The sequence below is a fragment of the Clinocottus analis genome, unplaced genomic scaffold (genome assembly GCF_023055335.1).
Source record: "Clinocottus analis isolate CAN_PGR_092001 unplaced genomic scaffold, fCliAna1.0.p SCAF_8, whole genome shotgun sequence".
Lineage (NCBI taxonomy): Eukaryota > Metazoa > Chordata > Actinopteri > Perciformes > Cottidae > Clinocottus > Clinocottus analis.
Window position 1 is genome coordinate 17,791,159 of NW_027176240.1, and position 18,917 is coordinate 17,810,075.

At 45.3% G+C, this 18,917-nt stretch overlaps 2 protein-coding genes across 2 annotated transcripts in view; both read right to left on the reverse strand.

Annotated features, from left to right (window-relative positions):
- Positions 1 to 11,939: 11,939 nt before the first annotated feature.
- On the reverse strand, positions 11,940 to 12,883 carry LOC137780242 (homeobox protein vent1-like). Its single transcript, XM_068568690.1, has 3 exons — positions 12,637 to 12,883; positions 12,313 to 12,545; positions 11,940 to 12,209 (listed from the first exon to the last, which is right to left on the reverse strand). Exons 1-3 carry the CDS (start codon positions 12,881 to 12,883, stop codon positions 11,940 to 11,942), a joined length of 750 nt encoding a protein of 249 aa, XP_068424791.1.
- A 2,440-nt stretch (positions 12,884 to 15,323) lies between these two features.
- LOC137780024 (kinase non-catalytic C-lobe domain-containing protein 1) overlaps positions 15,324 to 18,917 on the reverse strand; it is a 33,300-nt gene continuing 29,706 nt past the window's right edge. Inside the window, exons 30-31 of the mRNA XM_068568331.1 lie at positions 18,556 to 18,713; positions 15,324 to 17,675 (exon numbers count right to left, since the gene is read on the reverse strand). Of these exons, the coding sequence (XP_068424432.1) occupies positions 17,447 to 17,675; positions 18,556 to 18,713 (387 nt within the window). The 3' untranslated portion in view covers positions 15,324 to 17,446. The remainder of the gene's footprint in view (positions 17,676 to 18,555; positions 18,714 to 18,917) is intronic.

Here is an 18,917-nt window from a genome sequence, read left to right on the forward strand (position 1 = left end):
TGTGTGTGTGTGTGTGTCTGTGTGTGTGTGTGTGTGTGTGTGTGTGTGTGTGTGTGTGTGTGTTTTGGATGTTTTTCTTCCATTACTCTGACAAAAGACACGTTATGGAAACAAAATAGCCCAAAATTTCTAAATTGACCGTTGCATGAAAACAACAATGTTCTTTCTTGTTGGTGTCTCCTCTTTAAAGAGCCCTTATCCGTTGCCTTTAGCTTCACATTAATGTTACCCTCAAGTCTTTTCATGGTGTGATTTTATTATCTTATCCTATTACAGAAAAAAAAGAGAAATTCCCCAGTGACATAGAATATTACGCCTGAAATCATTGAACCAAAAGCTTCTGCTGCTGTTGTTCTCTTTGTCAGCAACTCTGTGCCAGATACAGTAACTGCCTGGAGTCAAAGAAGAAAGAAGCAGAAGAGGTGGTTGCAGGCAGTGTGCTCCACAGCCCTGAATGATATGAACACATGAGTTAGAGTCATGAGAAAGCTTGAGGTCAACCCCTGCTTGGTTTCCATTACATCTGCCTGTGAACCACAAATAAATTCCTACGCAATGCAGAGATCAGAAACTGACGGTTTACAAACAAACAAGCAGTAAAACGTAGCAAGAGATCGTATTTTAAATGTGAAAGGAGGTTCTGTACTTGAAATGATCATGCCGCACAAATCCGGTCGAGAAACACTGTTGAGAAATACTTTTGAGAAACACGGTCTCCCATTTGGTTGGAATCGGCTCAGCTTCATGTGGCTTGTTTCACACACAGGGGCTTCTGTAATCATGGGTTTATTCAGCTGCTCCTCGTTCAGCTCTTCATCATCCTCCTCTTGCAAACACCCCCATGCAGAACAGATGAAAAGAGCCTCAATCGCTCAGGGGTGAGGAGAACTTTTAGCCCCGGCATGCCTGAACTCACGAGCCCCCTATTGGGAGCCAGGTGGCGGCGTGGTGGCCCGACTCCTCAGAGCGCCTGGTTGAGGTGCTCGTCTCACCTCCCCGTGGCCTTATTCTGTCAGCCCCCCTGCCTGATGGAGATTGGCCCTTACACGCGGGGCCCAGGGAAGCCATCTGCTTTAACGTCTCCAGCATCCTGCACCAAAGCACAACGCAGCGAGGAAAATGGAGGGAGGGGATATTAAGATTCCCAAACTGCTGGGAAGAGAACAGTAAGAGGGAGACATGGGGGATCCCGGCTCACAGCCTGGTGGAGGTGTGCAACACAGTAGCGTTTTGCCATTGAAAGGAATGTTCGAATAATCTCGCGAAATTGTATCAAACTGACTTTGGGCTGGTGCCGTTCACATAGGAGATAATGGCAGCTATCTTTCTTTGTTCACGAGTGAATGCAATACGTTGTTTCCCTGAAGTTAATACATCTTGAACATTCCATATTTCATGCTGTGACATTTCAAAACAAATTCCCAGGGCAGCTTCAACGAGGAACAAGAATTCGACGGCCACACCAGCAGCTCCGTGAGGCTCTCAACGCTCACTGTTGAGAAGATGCTGGATAGAATTTCAGGTCCCAATTATTTTTTAGATGTTTAGCAGTTAAGGGTCCGGTAAAAAAAAAAAGTCACACAGAAATATTGTTCAAATGATGGCAAATGCTTTGCTGCCAGCACACGTGGTTCATCTATGTGCTTCTTCTCCTCTGTGCCACCTTTAAAATGTTGTCCTTGGTTTGACCCTCACAGATATTACTAGAAATGGGAAATTAAGTTGTTTATGGTTCATTATTAAAAATGTTGTAATTTGGTATTTCAGTTAACATTTGCAAAAGCTAAGGGTGTGGGACAAAATATTTGCAGATATTTGATCTTGAAACTAAATATTGGACGCAAGCTTCACATTTCAGAATGGCCGGTGTTGTTAGTCGTCTTTTGGATTAGTTTGATACAAGTCGGACAGTTTCACATCAAACTGTCTGACTCAGACCCATGTTTCCATGGGAACGATCATGCTACTGGTGAGTGGCACCAAATGACAAAAAGAAAAGAGGAAACACGGCTCATCATTGGTTGTTTGATAATTACATTGGAGAGCGAGCAATGAGAAGGGAAAGAGCCTTTAGACAGCTCAGCACGATTATGCACATGAAGACCTCTCATTAGTTTGATCCAAGGCATCGTCAACGTCTTTCTTGGTGATGACACAAGATGGAAAGATCCATATGGTTTATCACCTCGGGACACATGGATGTTTGTACGGAAATGTCAGCTAATCCATTTTGTAGGTGTTGAGATATGTCTTCAGATAAATGCATATTTTTTACTTTCTGGTTACACAAGACGAAAGGTCAGTCGATCCCCAAAGTCCCCAGGGTTCCTTCTGTGGAGACCCCAGATCTTTCAACCAGATGGTAATGCATCCTATAGCTGCGGAGGCATTTGACTGAAAGCTCAAAATGTCAATCTCATGGTGGCATGAAAGGAAAAAACAGGGGATCACCAAAGGTCGCAAGCTTAACAACAACTACAGAATAGCCAGAGATATTTTACCCCAGTGGACCAACTGACTGACTTGAGCGAAGTAGTAGCATGGCTCATAAAACCATCCTCACACGCATTAACATTATATATCCAGAAAGTGATCTGCACATCATTCCTTCGTACAAACAAACGGCACAGCAACTATTTGTATGACTTTCGTTTGGAACTAATGAGCATAACAGTTCACCCAAATTGCCAATTTGAGCCCAAACGGCAACTTACAGGTGTTTGTTATGTTGCAACTCAGGAAACGTCACACTCTCCTTCTGTCCAAACTGTCAAATCCTCTCGCCTGTGTAGTCGTGCTGAGTGAACTCGCTCCTGCTTCGTGGCAGATGCGTTTAGAGGAACAAGCAGCTTTTGTTGCTTTTTTTTTTTTTTGTTGCTTTTTTTGCTTAACTCTGCAAAATTTTCTCCGCTCAAATGAAACGCTGCAAAAAAAAAAAAAGATAAAAAAAGAGAGACTGGATTTAAAAAGCTGCATTTTAAAGTGTACCCAATTAAAAGCAGCCCCTCGTGAGACATGGAGGAAATGAGTTGGACGTTTCCAGGAGGGGGAGGAAATGCTGCTTTCGACTTGTTTACACTTGTTTGCCGTCGTCTTGTTGTTTTAGTGTTTGTTTTTTATGTTTGTTTTGCAGAGTATGGGGGAGGACGCTGTACCTTGGGTTTAATGTATAAGTACAGTGCACATAGCAGTTATCTCCATGAGTACTGCACACTCCTGCCATCGGAGCACAAATATGCCCTTGCTCATCGGACCTTGATCAAATAGTTTGTGTTTATCTCCCCAGAAGGGCACGGCTCGCAGCGCCGCTCTGATACTCTCAGCACGGGTATTAGACTTCAGTGCAGGCCTCATCATGTGTGACGATACACCGTAAACCTTACTGACACGTTATCCCGTGTGCACTAGCATTTCAATTACGTTCTACTGTATACAAACAGTGTTTGACCTCAGTCTGCTGCCAGTCAGGGCTTGAAACTGCTACCACCAAGTGGTGGTTTGGAGGATTTATATTTATATTGGGGGCGAGGTGGGGAGAGCTTCTCGGTCACAATAATATGTAATAGAATCGTCTCGACCACAAGTAAAGCCACTCTGGTCTAAATGCATGCTCTGTCCAAAAAGCGTATCCAGAAGCCTTCATAAACATTCACAAGGAGTCCAAGGCTGAAGAGACTGTGATATATTTCCCCCACAGCATATGCAATGAATAAAAAATAAACTGGGAAACTTGGAATCAATTCATGAACAACTCCTTGTTCACCAGGCTTTAGGGAGAAAGTTAAACACATCTAAACTCAACCATTTGCACAGCAGAATATTTTAGGGAGTTGTCGCTCACTTGACACTGAGAAATCAAAACGTATGTACAACATGAAATCAAATGTAATTAAACGGTTTACATAATACCTCCTAAATTTAAATCTAAACTGTGCGACTAAAGATCTTTGGCTTTTATGGAGGTGACGCATAAGATATGATTCAGAGCCATACTTTTCTTTCACAGGCGTATGGCTGGCTTTTGATGGAGTCCACAATAAAACATGCTTTACATCAACCTCATACATGATTGACTTGTGGCAGCATACATTTTTGTAATGTAAATATATATATTTTTGTCATATATGCAATGATGACAAAATGAACATGTGTCTATTGAAGGAAACTAAACATCCAGGCCTAAAAACTGCTTGTAAATAATGTTACTACTATTCAATTCTTTTTTGTGGTGTTCATCATCATTTAGCCCAGAGATGCAGAGACGCTCACCGGTTCAGTGTGGTGTTAGATAATAATAATAATAATAATAATAATAATAACTATATTTATACAGCCTTTTTTTAAACAGACAAAGCCGCAAAAGCAAGGCAACCAAACGACCCAAAGCTCAACAGTGATGACCTCAACTGGGCCGACATGATCATCGAAGACCGATCTCCCTTTACTCAACTCTGTGATGTACGACTGCTGCAAACTCAGAGGCCGAGAGAAGAACACAGTTTCATCTTCGCCTGGCTGCACACGGCCTTGACATGCCACAACACTCCCTCTACACAGCATGTGTGTGTGTGTGCGCGCGTGTGTGTGTGTGTGTGTCAGTGTCTCTTCAGCACACCCTGAGAGTCCTTGTCCAGAGACCTTGAGAGCCAAAAAGGCACGGGGGCCCCTCTTCTGGGAGCGAGAGAGAGAGAGAGAGAGAGAGAGAGAGAGAGAGAGAGAGAGAGAGAGAGAGAGAGAGAGAGAGAGAGAGAGAGAGAGTAAAAACAAAACAAAACAAAAAACCCTGAACAGATAAGAAACTTCTCTGCTGGCAGGAACGAGCCGTCCTGAACGTTTCCCTTCTTCCGCGCTCGGCCTCTGACGTCTACGGCATGTGGAGATAATAACTGTAACACTGTCAACCAGAGCAACCAGACAATGAACTTTGCACAGGCGTTCGAGCTATGTGTTTTTCTCCCTCCACCCTCCCCCCCCCTCCTCTTTCTGAAGGCATCTGTGTGTCCACAGGTGTGTCGCCGTGGCTTGAAACCAAGGAGGGAGGATAAGTGCTGAGTGAGCACAGACAATAGCTACACTGTCTTCCTCAAACATCTTCAAGGTCCCCGTGGAGGGATAAATGGCCAAGAGGAGGCGCCTTCCCGGGAGAGAATCATCTGGAGCGTTTCAGGGTAAGTCCTCTTCTCAATTCATTCATTTCATGCAAGTATTTGTTTTAGCTTTTGTAAGTTGTTGGATTTTCGAGAAATATCATCTACGCTTAAAGGGACAGTTCCTTCTTAAAATCAATTATTTATTTGTTTTCCTCTTACCTGTAGAGCTATTTGTCAATCTAGACGTTTTGGATGTAAATTGCCTCGTGTAAGAGATGACTGCTTCTTCTCTGCACTATAACGGGACTCTGTGGCTCTTGCTGTGGCTCAAAGGCCATGATCTCTTTCCAGAAATCCTGGTCTGGTTTCTCAAAGATAATCGTGGCTTAGAGCATTTTTATGTAGGAACTATTTTCTTTCTATGCTTCCTACATGAAACTACTCAAACTGAGGTCTGCCACAAGCCGAGTGCCGAGTGGTCCCGTTATAGTCTGAAGAAGGCAAATGTCTTCAAGGCCGACATCTCCAACAGACGGCAACTCTCAGCAAAACAATCTAGATTGATAAATAGCAGTACAGGTAGGAAGGAAAATATGTATTTGTGATGCTGGCGTTAAATCTCCCTTAAAGTATTGCCTTCTTTTTCCTTTTGATTTAAGAGAGAATGGTGCATTTTAATTTGCTGCAATCTCGCACAGTCGGGAATATCACATCTGTTGTATGTGCAGTCATGTATCTTTTTTCCTCCCTGCCCTCCAGGCTCCAGCATGCAGCGGCAGGGCAACGGGGCTCTTTGCACTCGCTGTTCCTTTTTCCTATGCATATACCTTTTTCAGACGTAACTTTAAAGAGGTATAGGGCATGGGAAAATGGGGCTGCAGAGGTTTTCCACCGGGCTGACAGCCATTTCATCATCCTCTCAGCATGACAGCTGGCCTCAAAGCACACACACACACACACACACACACACACACACACACACACTGGGCTCCATGGACTTACTGTACCTAGTGATATTATGAAGAGCCTATTCTGACACACTGACTGCAAGTGATTTTTGTGTCTCTGTAATAATATCATAACTCAAATGTTGCCATATTCACTCATGATGTGTGTGACTGTGTGTGTGTGTGTGTGTGTGTGTGTGTGTGTGTGTGTGTGTCTGAGAGAGAGAGAGTGATAGTATAGAAGTGAGGTCATATTGCATTTTTGCTCTATTATTCATGTTCATATAAAACTAACTTTAACTGGTATTAAAACTGCTTTTAGATCTGTTTGCCTAATAAAGAAATATTGCCATTAAATACTGTATTCGACATTTATGCATTCTGACTTTATTGAACAATCTGTAACAGGGTCTTTTAGTTGAGACAATACAAACACTTGAACAGGGTTGTTTTGCATTTTTATTTGCACATGACTTAGGGTGGTGATACACTAGGCAATATTTTGGGCAACTCTGATGGGCAACAGTACCCAAAAAATTGCCTCGGTATTGCTGCTTTAACCCCATTAAAACAAGCACTTTTGAACAGATTCTACCATTTTTCTATTGTACTTTGTTGTTTGCTAAAGTGTTGTCTTTGTGTCACCAACAAATAGTTTAAAGCCCCCCCCCCCATGCCTTCTTATGTGTATCAAACCTAAGACTATAAATACACTACATCATATAATCATATATTTCACTCTCAATGATGAGATTCAAACAAAAGGCAGTGGTGGATTTGGTACCCATTCTTATAAGAAAAGTAGCGACAATATGTACACACCCCCATTTCAAGTTAAAGATATGTAAAGTCAAAATCCAGTATCAGTAGATTAGCAGGTCTGCATGATATATTGGTAAAAAAAATATGAATTCATAATTTGTATTTTACTGATAGCTCCTAATGAGTTATTTTTAACTGTTTAAATAAACTTAGTTTACACCGAAGGTTACAAACCTAAGGGTCAAGTCCCTTCAAACGGTCACCATGTCTCAGGAGCATTAAGGGTTTTGGAAGAAAAAAATAAAATACATTTTAGTGCACGTTCTGCTAAACAACTCTGTGTGCATTTCTTTGTGGACTTTGGACTGACTCCTTGTGATGTATTCGTTCATTGATGAGCTCTGATGAGTTCAGAGGGGAAACGTGTGCTTGGAAAACGTGGAATCATAAAGCGACGGAAGGGGGGGGGGGTGAGTGTGTGTGTGTGTGTGTGTGTGTGTGTGTGTAGGTGTAGGTGTAGGTGTGATTGATGTAAAAATTGCTCTTACAAAGAAAAAAAACATCATATTTGCCTCTGAATCATTGGAGTAACATTGAACATTCCTTTCCACCACTGACAAAAGAGAACTTGATTCATTCAACCACCTTATGGGAGTTTTCAAGATAAAACATTAGCATAACTGATCACATATTTCTTTATTCTTTTTTGTTATCAAACTCTTCTTTCTTAATAGAGCACTGTGAGCTTAATTCCATCACCATAATCAGTTAAAGCTGCAGATTTCTCTCTCTCATGAACTCGAGGACAACCTTCGGCCTCTCCCCGTCATCCGGCCATTGGCTCCGGCCCGTCTGCTGCTATCCACCTCGCAGCCTCAGTGGGACTGTTAGCTCTTCTTCTCCCAGCTATTCACCTGGTTTAAAGGGATCAGAGAAGAAGAACAACACTCATTGTCATTCAAGTCACCAAATGCTCTGCCCTCTCTTCCAATGGATCATTTATTGATGCTCATTGACTCCATTAGTGCCAGGAACCGACCCTGTTAATGCTGCAGACTGCTCTGCATGGACACATGGAAATATGTCAGTAAGCCTTTTAAATGAATGACGTCTTTATCATTATAGTAGTTAAGCACGGCCTCCTCCTCATCTCCTTTGGTAGTTGTGCCTCCTGGTGGGAGGTGTAAGTATTTACTTTCCCTTTTTTTAATCTACTTGTATATGCAGGGAGTACAGGCTGATTCAGATATAAGTGGCTGCACATGTTGACAAGAAAGAAGCTCATGACACGTCACGTCAGTCTCTGATCCCCTGCAGCCAGCACACCTCTCCTTTTCCGAAGCGCAGCTGCTGATCCTGAGTGAATAGTGACTTAATCAGTTACACGGTTAACCGGTGCCACATTAATGATTTTTTTTTCCCCGACGTGAGGCAATATACACTTCAGGCAGACTCCCGGGCGCCGTCCCTCCGCGTCTCCCGACTAGGTGCGAATGGTTCAATTGGGAGGGACAATAGAGCTCAATGGATCTCAATGATCTGGCTGTTACCCTCCGCTTTGATGTCCCTTTGAAGATGCGCGTCAACAACGGGCTGAGAGCGAGCACAGCTTGGAGCCATGCCACCGGACGCCAAGAGGGTGAAACAGTTCGCCTCCAGCGGCCGCAGACGACATCTTTTCTTTTTTTATTACAGCTTCTTCACGGGACTGAGTGACAGGTTGCACGTGGCTGTATAATATTATAGCAAATAAAACACAACCCGCGTGTGAAAAAAAACTGATCACCTTGAGAGAGAGAGAGAGAGAGAGAGAGAGAGAGAGAGAGAGAGAGAGAGAGAGTAAAGCACGATCTGGTGTAAACAGGAAGTGTGAAGTGTGTTCCTTGTTTTGTTAAAGTGCAACAAATGGCCATACAGATGGAGTTGTATAGAAAATATAGAACAGGGTGTGTTCTATCATTTCTATACATCTCCATGTGGCCAAGAGTTCATGGGTTTTTTCTCTTTCATTTTACTGAAGCGTAACATTTTTATCAGACCCATTTTTTGGGAGAATGTCTTTTCTATTATTTCAAAGAGAATAAAAGGGGCCCTCTGAAGAACATATATGGACGTTATTTATCAGAACACGTAATCATATCTGCGATATTGTGGAATATGCATATTTAATGATAATACGACACTGCAAGTAGAGCAACTGGAGAAATTTGTGTCAGTATTTCAAGCAATTTCGGTGACGGACTGGAAGCGCTGCTGAGGTGGAGGAGCGGTGGCAGCTGCGGGTCAAAGCCGCGGCGGCCTGCGGGGAGCTGTCCACTCAGGATGGGGTGCTGAAAGCGCTGAGGCCACAACCGAGCGACCGGGACAGGAACTCGGGACTCGGTTCTGTGACCTCCCGTTTCCTTCATCCTTCAGCTTCCAGTGCGAGGCAGCATTTGCTCTCAATGTGTGTGTGTGTGTGTGTGTGTGTGTGTGTGTGTGTGTGTGTGTGTGTGTGTGCGTGTGGAGGAGGGGGCATACGTCTATATTTGCATAAGCAAAGGGATCTCGACGGAACTTGATGGTCAGTTGTGATTAAGGTTAATGGAGGCTGGGTTATGGTTTTTCTCACGTCCCTGGCTGGCGGAGATGCTCTGGCGCCAGTGAGTCTGAGTGTCAGTTACCTGACATCTCACACTGAAATGATCCCCGCATGAAGTGATCCAGCGTCACCCCCCCTCTCATAAAATGTCCCAGTGCATCCAATCATATTCAGCCACGGTGTTGATAATGCATTAAAAGGAGCTAGAACTGTGGTGGTACGTTTTGGCATGGGAAATCCAATTTGGCATTGAAAAACAAAACATTGGCACTGGAAATGTGTTTCACTGATTAATAAGACATTCAACAATAATTTATTTGGATATTCGTTGCACGCTGGTGTGTTTTTCCAATCTTCTCTCCTCAGTAAACGTTTATCGTAATGGGAGACCTTCGGCGGTGCTGTCACATAACCAACAGGTGTTATTGAATGCATGATGTTTAATATAATGTTGGTACTTCGACATCCACGGCTCTCACGCGTTTCCCTGGGAGTCCCAAATCGGAAATAAGTTAAGTCTGTTGCTGCACTTCTATTCGCAACTAGAGGCCACTGCATTACGCAAGCAGCGTTACAATATAGCAGAGCTTCTGGCTAACGTTAAGAGTTCAGGGAAACGCTTCGTCACGGTTTGTAAGTTCCAGTTGAACTCATGGAAGAAGGGAGCTGGATGTGGGTACAGAAGAGTGCAGTGTACGCCAATCAAACGCTAAACACACGGCAGCTGCATAACATGTATGTTGTGGTGCGTCATGGCCCATATAGCCACCCTGTCTGTTTTCGCAATCAGCTGATATCAAGAGCCGATACTTTCTCTGCACAGAGTTAGCTGTTATCTCTTTAACTGCTGCTCTGTGCGGACTCAATGAACATACATCGCTGTTGTGCGTCCGGCCGAATGCGATGCGCAGGAAAGCGCAGAAGGGTCGTGTGGTTATTTTACAGCCTGGTGATGGTTGCACCAAATGTAACAACGGATCTGTTGCACGTAACTGTGGCTTTAGTGCGCACTTTCACTTCATTCAGGTGAGCTGCTGCCTTGAGATGGCTGAGGAGTCATCAGGAGAGGCTGTAATCCTGTTGGCATGTGGTGGAACAACCCTGTTGTGGAGTAACGTGTTGTTGATGTCACAGCAACACATGCAATATATTAATTACCGCACAGTCATTTCTGTCCTTTCAGGGAGAAAAAAAAGATGGAAAATAGATCATGGAATTCAGTGAGCCTGAGCATTAAGACGCGCAACACTGTGTTGATTAACAGTGACGTGCCCGTTTAGCAGGACGCAACATATTAAGGAAGTTTCAAGCATTTTAAGTGAACTCGGGGTGGTTAAATTGGCATGAATCAAGAACAAACCGACAAAGAACGTCAACATAAAAATACCTCTTAATTCCTGTTTTCTCTTAAATTGACAAATATAAATCTTCAACACTGCACATCCTAGAGCTATTCTAGAGCTATTCTAGAGCTACATAGAAACATACAACTACAAATTGTCCTTTAAAAAATGAGATTTGCTTATTTTACTTCAAAAATAATAATAATCTCAGTGTACAGTTGCTATCTGAACCGATAAATCCGGCAATGGAGTCTTTGTCATGGTGGGACATGGAGGTGTGTTCACAGTGAGAAAGTGAGAATGTTCCGTTTGATCTCTGTTGACCTCATCTGAACGAGACATTTGCTGAGGAGCTTCTGCCCCCCCCGCCCCCCTCCTCCCATCATGCAACAGGTAACTGTAATGGCTCAAAGCACACAATGGACCTTTGACCAAGACAATAGAAGAAACAACTGCCCAGGCAGCTTGCATGTATGACCTTTTTGATTGCTTCACGCATTAACCGGCAGGCATCAGACTTGAAAACGCACTGATCAGGTTCATCGGCCACACAGAACCCCAGACTCTCTGGAGCCGGACCGCGGGCTCCTGTGGTCAGTGTGAACTCATCAACAAGAGGCTTAATTAGGACTAATTGTTGACAGTGATCTCCCGTCAGCTGGTGTTTGAAGTGCAGCGATGGTGTGGCTAAGAAAGAGAGGGGGGGGGACGTTGTTGGTCGAAATAACAATAAAACCCCACAATGTGATGTTGTTTCTCTTAACATACCCACAATCCTCGGTGGTTTCCTATTGTGATTTCTTTATATGGATTTGTTTGGGCTGGGCTTTGACCTCTTATCTCGATATTATGAGATCTCCATACAATGAGTTGTGATAATGGTCCCCATCAGTCCCTTCTCCCAACCTCCCGTCTTAAGATGAGAGGCGGGATGATCCATTCATGGTGAACTAATCCTGCAATAGAGATAATATCGTCACTATTATCTTGAAGATATCCGGGGTTGCGTCTATATCTTGTGTAAGCCACGCAAACAAAAGGCAAAGTCCAGTGCAGCAGTATAGAAGATAAAGTTTATTCGATGATAAATATAATTTTTGATAAAATATATATATACAACCAATATAACAAAAATAAATCATACATCAAATAAAACAACTCTGGATTGCACTTCGGATTCTAAGTGTTTTGGTCGGCAGTTCTGTCTGGCAGTTCTTCAGTAGAAATGTGGGTTGTGGATCATGAGATGAGGAGGAGGAGGGTGGTGCTGGTGAGGGCGCACGTGTTGCTGGAGGACAAGCTGCGGCGCGGGGGCCGGGTAAAAGGCCGGGCAGTGCGCGGGGTACAGGGGTCGCTGTACGGCCGCGTTGTGGTACTGGTGCACATGGGGCAGAGTCTGGAACAACACCGGGGGGATTTGGGGAGCGAGGTAGTCCTGAAATTCTCGTTTCAGCTTCATCCTCCTGTTCTGAAACCAGGTCCTCACCTCAAAGCGCAACATAATACAAAATGAAGTTAGTATCCAGACATATGCGGAGCCGTCATTGTTGAATTAAACGGGCTCGTTTCCACCGGGAGGCTCTTCTCACCTGAGTCTCTGTGAGGTTCAGCCTCTGCGCCGTCTTCACTCTCTCTCCAGCGTCCAGGTATTTGTGCTTCTTGAAGATCTTTTCCAGTTTGTTGATCTGCTCGGGGCTGAATTTTGTGCGCACGCGACGCTGCGGCGCGTCTTCTTTCTCCGCGTCGCTTCCCTCGTCCACAGAGAGGCACTCAGATGCCGCCTCGCTCTCGTAGCCGGAGGAATAGCCGCTGATTTCTGAAACTGGGGATGAAAAAAGAACTGTTAGGAACTCTGCTTGCGGCGTAAAAGACTTATGGTTTAAAAGTTAGGAGCTGCTAAGTGGCGCACTTACTCGGAGAGGCGCAGCTTGTTGAATGAAACGGGGAGCACAGGCTGGAGTCCTGCCCGCTGCTCTCCACTTGCTTTGATGCTTTGGGCTTTGGCTGCAGGTAACCCTTGCCAAAAGCCGGCGGGCGCGGCTGCACCATGCAGGGCATGTGGGGCTTACAGACCGACGCGGAGTCCATGCCAGCTCCCCAGGTCTGCGCGGTGTCGCGATGGCTCTGAGCCAACCAGTCCGCGGAAAAGTATTTCACCATGTTGGCAGTGTTGGTCAGTGACCCGTACAGTCACCAAATGTCAGAGGGTGTGTGTGTGTGTATGTGTGTGCAGCTATCTCTCCCTGCGCTCCCCTCGGCCAGTGGGGGTCAGCTTTTATAGCACTGGGGGCCCCTTTGGCACGGTCATTTGCATATGTAGAGGGCCTTGTTAACGCCCGATCGATCCCGATGATTAGGGGTTAATGGCTCGTTATTGAAGTCTTTACATATCCTGTGAGTGTGTGAAGACCTGGCGCCGTCGAGTCTGTGAGAATCCTCCTGAGCTCATACATTTGTCCGCCCCGACTAACCGAGGGGGCTCTGCATGCAGCGCGCGGTCCCTGCTGCAGACGCGCTGCATACAGTAGCGCCGGGCAGAGGTGTCAGAGTGACGTCTTCGTTAGTCGTCTCGTTTTAGACAATACAACCTAACTTGTCCATGACGGATCTAATGTGTCTCTCAATCTGCCTGTGAACGGACAGAAATCATCAGAGCATCAGAGGGAAGTATGAGCCAGGCGACTTCATTTTGGAGGCTTCACTTGAGGAGATCCATTCTCTTCTCATATAGTTCTATATTCTTCCATTTGACCACATTTCAGGAGCTGTGCTATGTATTTCACAACCATGCGAGTTACTTTTTAGATTAAGCTTGTACACGTGAAATATTGGGCGTGGCCAACTATACAGCAAGCACAGCTGATCAATAGTGTTATGAACGCAGCATCAGTATGGGGTTTTCTGCACTGTCAGCGCTTTCCGTTTAGCCAATACGTATCTTACTTCAGCACATTTTTGATCGCGGGACTTGTGATAGCGCATTTTTGTTAAATAGTGTGGTTATTTATTAAACAAAAATAATGACTATGTTTTCCACAGCTCACGAATACAACACCCACCTTTGTGTGTGTGTGTGTGTGTGTGTGTGTGTGTGTGTGTGTGTGTGTGTGTGTGTTTGCGCGCGTGCGTGTGTTTGTGGGGTGTGGGGATCCTCCAGACTGGGTCTGCAGGATCCTCATATTGACCCGCCTCCGATACCCCGGTGAGCGCTGGCGCCGGCTGTCCGAGCCAGCGTTTGGCGCAGGCGCTTCAAACATTGCGGATCAAAGGCATTACAGTAGCAACACAATTACGGCTGATTGTCGGGCCGTTCACATGCAAATATGCCAAAAACAAGCTGTGAGGAAGCTGGGGGAGGGGAGGGGGGGTGTAGGTGTAGGGGAGGACAGGTAATCCTTTAATTGGCTCACATGCCAAAAGCCGCGCACAGTCATACATATTTTAATAGTGTGTTAGTATGTACATATACTACTCATTGGCCCTGGAGTTGACTGGCAGGAACACATCATGTCCCATAGGTTCTCATCCTTGTCTTTTCTGTGTGAGATCTCCGCGTGCGGCAGCTTCGGGGACAATTGGCGCTAAACTGATCGCTTCGTTGTCCAACAAAAGCAGATAAGAGGTAGGGGCCCGGTCGTCTTCTCCATCGGTGATCTGTCGCCCCTCCCGCCCTTCCCCCCCCCTCTCCATAGCCCTCTGGAGCTCTTTATCTCAGACGCTTTGAAGATGAGTCCGTTAGATAACAATACCAAAAAATAAAAAAAGCCGCCCGGGACGTCGCTTTCCCACTGCGCCGATTTCCTCAGCTCGGCCTGGGCTCTCTCTTTCTGTGCCCGGAGGGAAAGGCCGGGAGAAGAGACTGTAGGAGCTGTAGGAGCTGTACTTTTTCTTCTATAACTTACATAGTAAATAAAACATTCGGGAAGTTCCTGTTCCTGAACATTCGGGAATGTTCATGAATAAGAGTTATTCATGAACATTTCCTGGAGACTCCAGTGGTTCAGTTAGTCCTTCATTAAAATAAAACTAGTGCCACCCTCCAGAAATATCAAAGAGAAGAAAAACATCCTGCATTCATCATTTGATTTGTTTTTTTGTTTGTGTTTTTTTACTGTTATGCACAGCTGTCAGATACATGTTGACTGAAATGGTGGCATCACATGGAAATATGAATAAGTAAAACATGCAGGCTGCTCAAAACTGTAAAAGTTAAATGTGCACGGACACATTCCACCACTGACACTTTATGACTAACAATATGAGAACTGCATATAAATGTGATTAGTTTGAGTCCATGGTGTCAGAAGTCTACTTAATATACAGGCAACGATTCTGTTTGGGGGCCGTGGAGACCTCAGCGGTTAAACACAGTGGATTTCCATCTGCTCAGAGTTGGAGTTGCTCGTGCTGTTGAGGCAGCGCCACCCCTCTAAAATCACAAAGAAGTCTATTTTTAATTATGTTATCAGAGTTTTGTAAAGGTTGGTTGTCAAGAGAGCTAACTAATTGACCCCAAACACAGCCCACAGTACATGGAAGGTGACGTAATTCCCTTCGTCAGATGTACAAACCCAAACGTTAAGTAAGTAAAGCCGAGGTCAACAGAATGAGGATAATAATGCAAAGCTGATAAATTGTCCTTATGGTCAGGTTTTGTATTTTGTATTGACATTAAACATAATGCAGCAAATGCCAGGAAGCAATAAAAGCTCACTGTGCTTTTATACTTTTAACCCCCTTCCATGTTGCACATGCCCAGACGGAGGCAACCGGAACCTGCAACCTGTATGCAGGGATACTCTTTGGCAATAACTCGCCTTGGCAAGACGTGGCTTATAAAATCTCATTTATTTGGCTGAATTAAGCAAACCTTCATGGCACGTCACATTGCATCTCCACGGTGGAGTTCACGGTAGAAGACCGTGCAGGGAGGGAAGGAGAGAGAGAGAGAGGGCGGGAGAGAAAGAGAGGGAGAAAGAGGGAGAGCGGAAAATAGAAAAATAGACTGAACATCGTTCCTCAAAACGACATTTTGCACGCTGACATCTCATTACGCTCCATAATTTCCTCTGTGACGGCGAGACGTTGTCATGACTGCCGCCTTGCTTGGGCCCTGTACTACACATGTGATGACAATTAATGCAACCGCGTCACACGTTGTGCTGTTTGAATGGGATTCACACTTTGATATTCGTTTGCCGATCTAGTCGTGTAAATCTCACCCGGTTAATAAAGACAAACTGCACTTTGTTACCAAAATATATCATCAAGAAAACAACTCGGTAGATCAAATACATTCTGAATAGTTTGGTCCCGTTCTACAACAAGTCGCACGCTTTCTAGCAACATCAAGTCTTTGAATGTTTGACATGGCCCCTGTTTATCCCCCAAATCTGTCACCTTTCTATGGAATATGCACAATCATTTCCGGCTGGAATTACGCACCTTTCACAGGTTTGCTGTGTCATATAAATACAACTTAAGCAAGAAATATACACCTCTTGACATCTTGACACGGGATCATTAGTCAGGACTCAGGATTAGGTTACTAGGTGCCCATACTCTCTGTCAGAACTTCCCATGTCTCTGTGACGGCCGGCATTTTCCAATCTGTGTCCCAGTGCGGCAGCTTCGAAGTTATTTTTTACCTTCAGACAAAATGTGGACAGACAAAGAGCGCCCGAGCTAGCCAAATGCTAACGTCAGAATGGCAAAGTCGGAATGCTAACATGCTCACAATTACGCAAAAACATACATACAAACATAATGTTCACAATCTTAGTTTAGCCTGCTTGCGTGCCAACATTAGCTAATTAGCATTAAAAACTATGTACCGTCAAAGTTGTTAATATGTTCAAATCAATAGTGGGCTCAAATTTTGCATTATGACCTAATGATGGAGGTGAATGAAAAGAAGAAGTGATCACTGGAGTTGTACTTTATCTTGTGTAAAACGCGATTCTCGGAGTCAAATTACATTGCAACCCGTCCGATAGTTCATGAGACTTGGAACCAGAAACGTGAACCTCACCGTCACGCAGGGGACCATCAGAGTAATCGTGACTCCTCCTCCTGGAAGTCTCGATGGATGGTCATGCAAACTTTCAAAGCAATTCATGTGATAGTTGTCGAGAAAGCTCCCTCCAGGCCAAAGTGAAGAACCCCAGATAGAAAAAGCCGGATTCTGTGCTTGAGCGGCGGTGCATTGATATCATCACCTGCACCATGTGACCCTGTGGCTTTTTTGGGGGCCTGTGGGTGGTCTTGATGTCATTGTGCAGTTGCCACGCTTTGCCATGCTGGTAATCGAGCCTCGATGTGGGACATGCAGTCTGCATTGGTGCCATGTTCAGTCCACGCATGAGGTCATAACTGTCACATTACAGGTTACAATCGTAATGAATAAGATAAAAATGTCAGAATACAAGCCGCGAACGAATCATCGCAAATCATAGCCTTCATCCAATAATGCACTTGGTGGTGGAAAACCATCTGTGTAACCATAAGGGTTTGAATTATAAATACACTGATTTACTGACTTTAGTTAAGGGGCCTCTGACAGATAGCGAACATGTGGCAAAGTTTCCCAGTTCACAAGGCTCTGCTGCCGGGACAGCAGCGGCGGCCAGAGGGGTCGTGGCGCTTCAGTCTGGTCTTAAACAGGAGGCGCTGACCCACTGATGGCCCCCCGCTACGGGGTCCGAGATGTCACTGGGTCGGGGCTCATTGGAAAGTGGCCTTCACCCGCCTCAGCTTGTCCTGGATCCTTCGCGTTTGTCGCTCGCTCGTCTGCTGGAGGCCGGCGTCGCTGTCGGTGGCCAAGAGGTGGATGTCGGAGGTGGCGAGCCAGGCGATGCGGTGCCGAAGGTAGGCCTGCAGCTCCCGGTCCGGGCTGTACGGGTACACAGTCTCCTGGAAGGCGTGGACCTGACTCACGACCTTTGCTATGCTCCTGGAGCCGAGGACGGATGGAGAAATACAGAACAGAAAGAAAAGTGAAAACGTGAATAGCTTCATTTTTTTATCGAGGTGCATATCCTACCTAAGTTTCCTTCCAGGCAGCGGCATCGGTTTTGTCTGTGACCTGATTCGGAAAGAGCGGGGATAACCCCGGCTCCATAGCAACTAGCTGCGTCTCCTCCTTTCCCTGCTCGACCTTCGGACCCCAGCATCTGGCTACAGCCGGTCGCCTCGCAGCATCTGCCCCGAAACCTCTTTCCCAATCAAACCGCATCCCACGGGCGCCATCTGGTGCAACGCTGGCACCCCAACCAATAACCCAAATCCCAACAGCTGTGCCATTACCATCCAACCGCCACTTGTCGCGACCCCGGCATCTGGTCGGCCATATTGGAGTGAAGGAAAAGGACGCAGGGAAAAACGTGTCATCGAGTTGGCCGACTTTGTCAGAGATGGATTCTCGGGGAGGTGGTGGTGGTGGTGGGGGAGCTGGTTTTCACATAGTGACACTTACTGCTGATATACTGTGTCACTGGATGGGACAGGTAGCGGGCTAATTTCTCTGGCTCGATGTCTATTTCACCAATGTCACACAAATGAGCGCAAATTGCAGCATGTGGTAAAATCATGGTTGTGTTAAATGACAAGGAGGACACCTGTTATAGGAAGGGGGGCGGAGGGATAATTAGAATTATTTGCGTTACATTTGAGCCCGTTAGGCCATAAAAATGGATGTGTAGGATTGTATTTTTAATTGGCCATGTGAGCTGATCAGGAACGAAACTCTTTTAGTAAAAAAGGTAAACAGCGGCGTGTTACCGATCAACAAGGATATATATATATATATTTATATATATATATTTTCTCCTCACCTGAGCTTGGTCCACTTGTAAGCTCCGGTAGTGAGAGTGAAGGCTCCGATCTCCAGCTGCTGGACGTGCATAGCCAGAATGTGTGCCGACGGCAGGGTGGGCCTCCTCCTAGCATGTTCCCCCCCCATCAGACACAGGTCGTCACTCTTCAGAAACACCTGGGGAGAGCGAGAGATGCCTCCGCACGGTAAACAAATCAGTCCTCACTAGGATGGAACGGTTCAAAAAAGTCCAACTAAGCCGAAGTCCCAGGTGCTTGGCGCAGTAATAAGCAAGACAGAATAAAAAATACTTTATTTAATCCGCTTCACATTTCAAAGCCGAGAGAGCATGCATGATTCTCTTTATTTACGGCCGGTGAC

What these genes read in the sequence shown, in the direction of transcription:
- LOC137780242 (XM_068568690.1), bottom strand. Translation starts at nt 12,883, where the DNA reads ATGGTGAAATACTTTTCCGCGGACTGGTTGGCTCAGAGCCATCGCGAC. An exon ending in AACAAGCTGCGCCTCTCCGA is followed by an intron (nt 12,546 to 12,636) that starts GTAAGTGCGCCA and finishes TTTCATCCCCAG; the next exon opens with TTTCAGAAATCAGCGGCTAT. An exon ending in TGAACCTCACAGAGACTCAG is followed by an intron (nt 12,210 to 12,312) that starts GTGAGAAGAGCC and finishes TTGCGCTTTGAG; the next exon opens with GTGAGGACCTGGTTTCAGAA.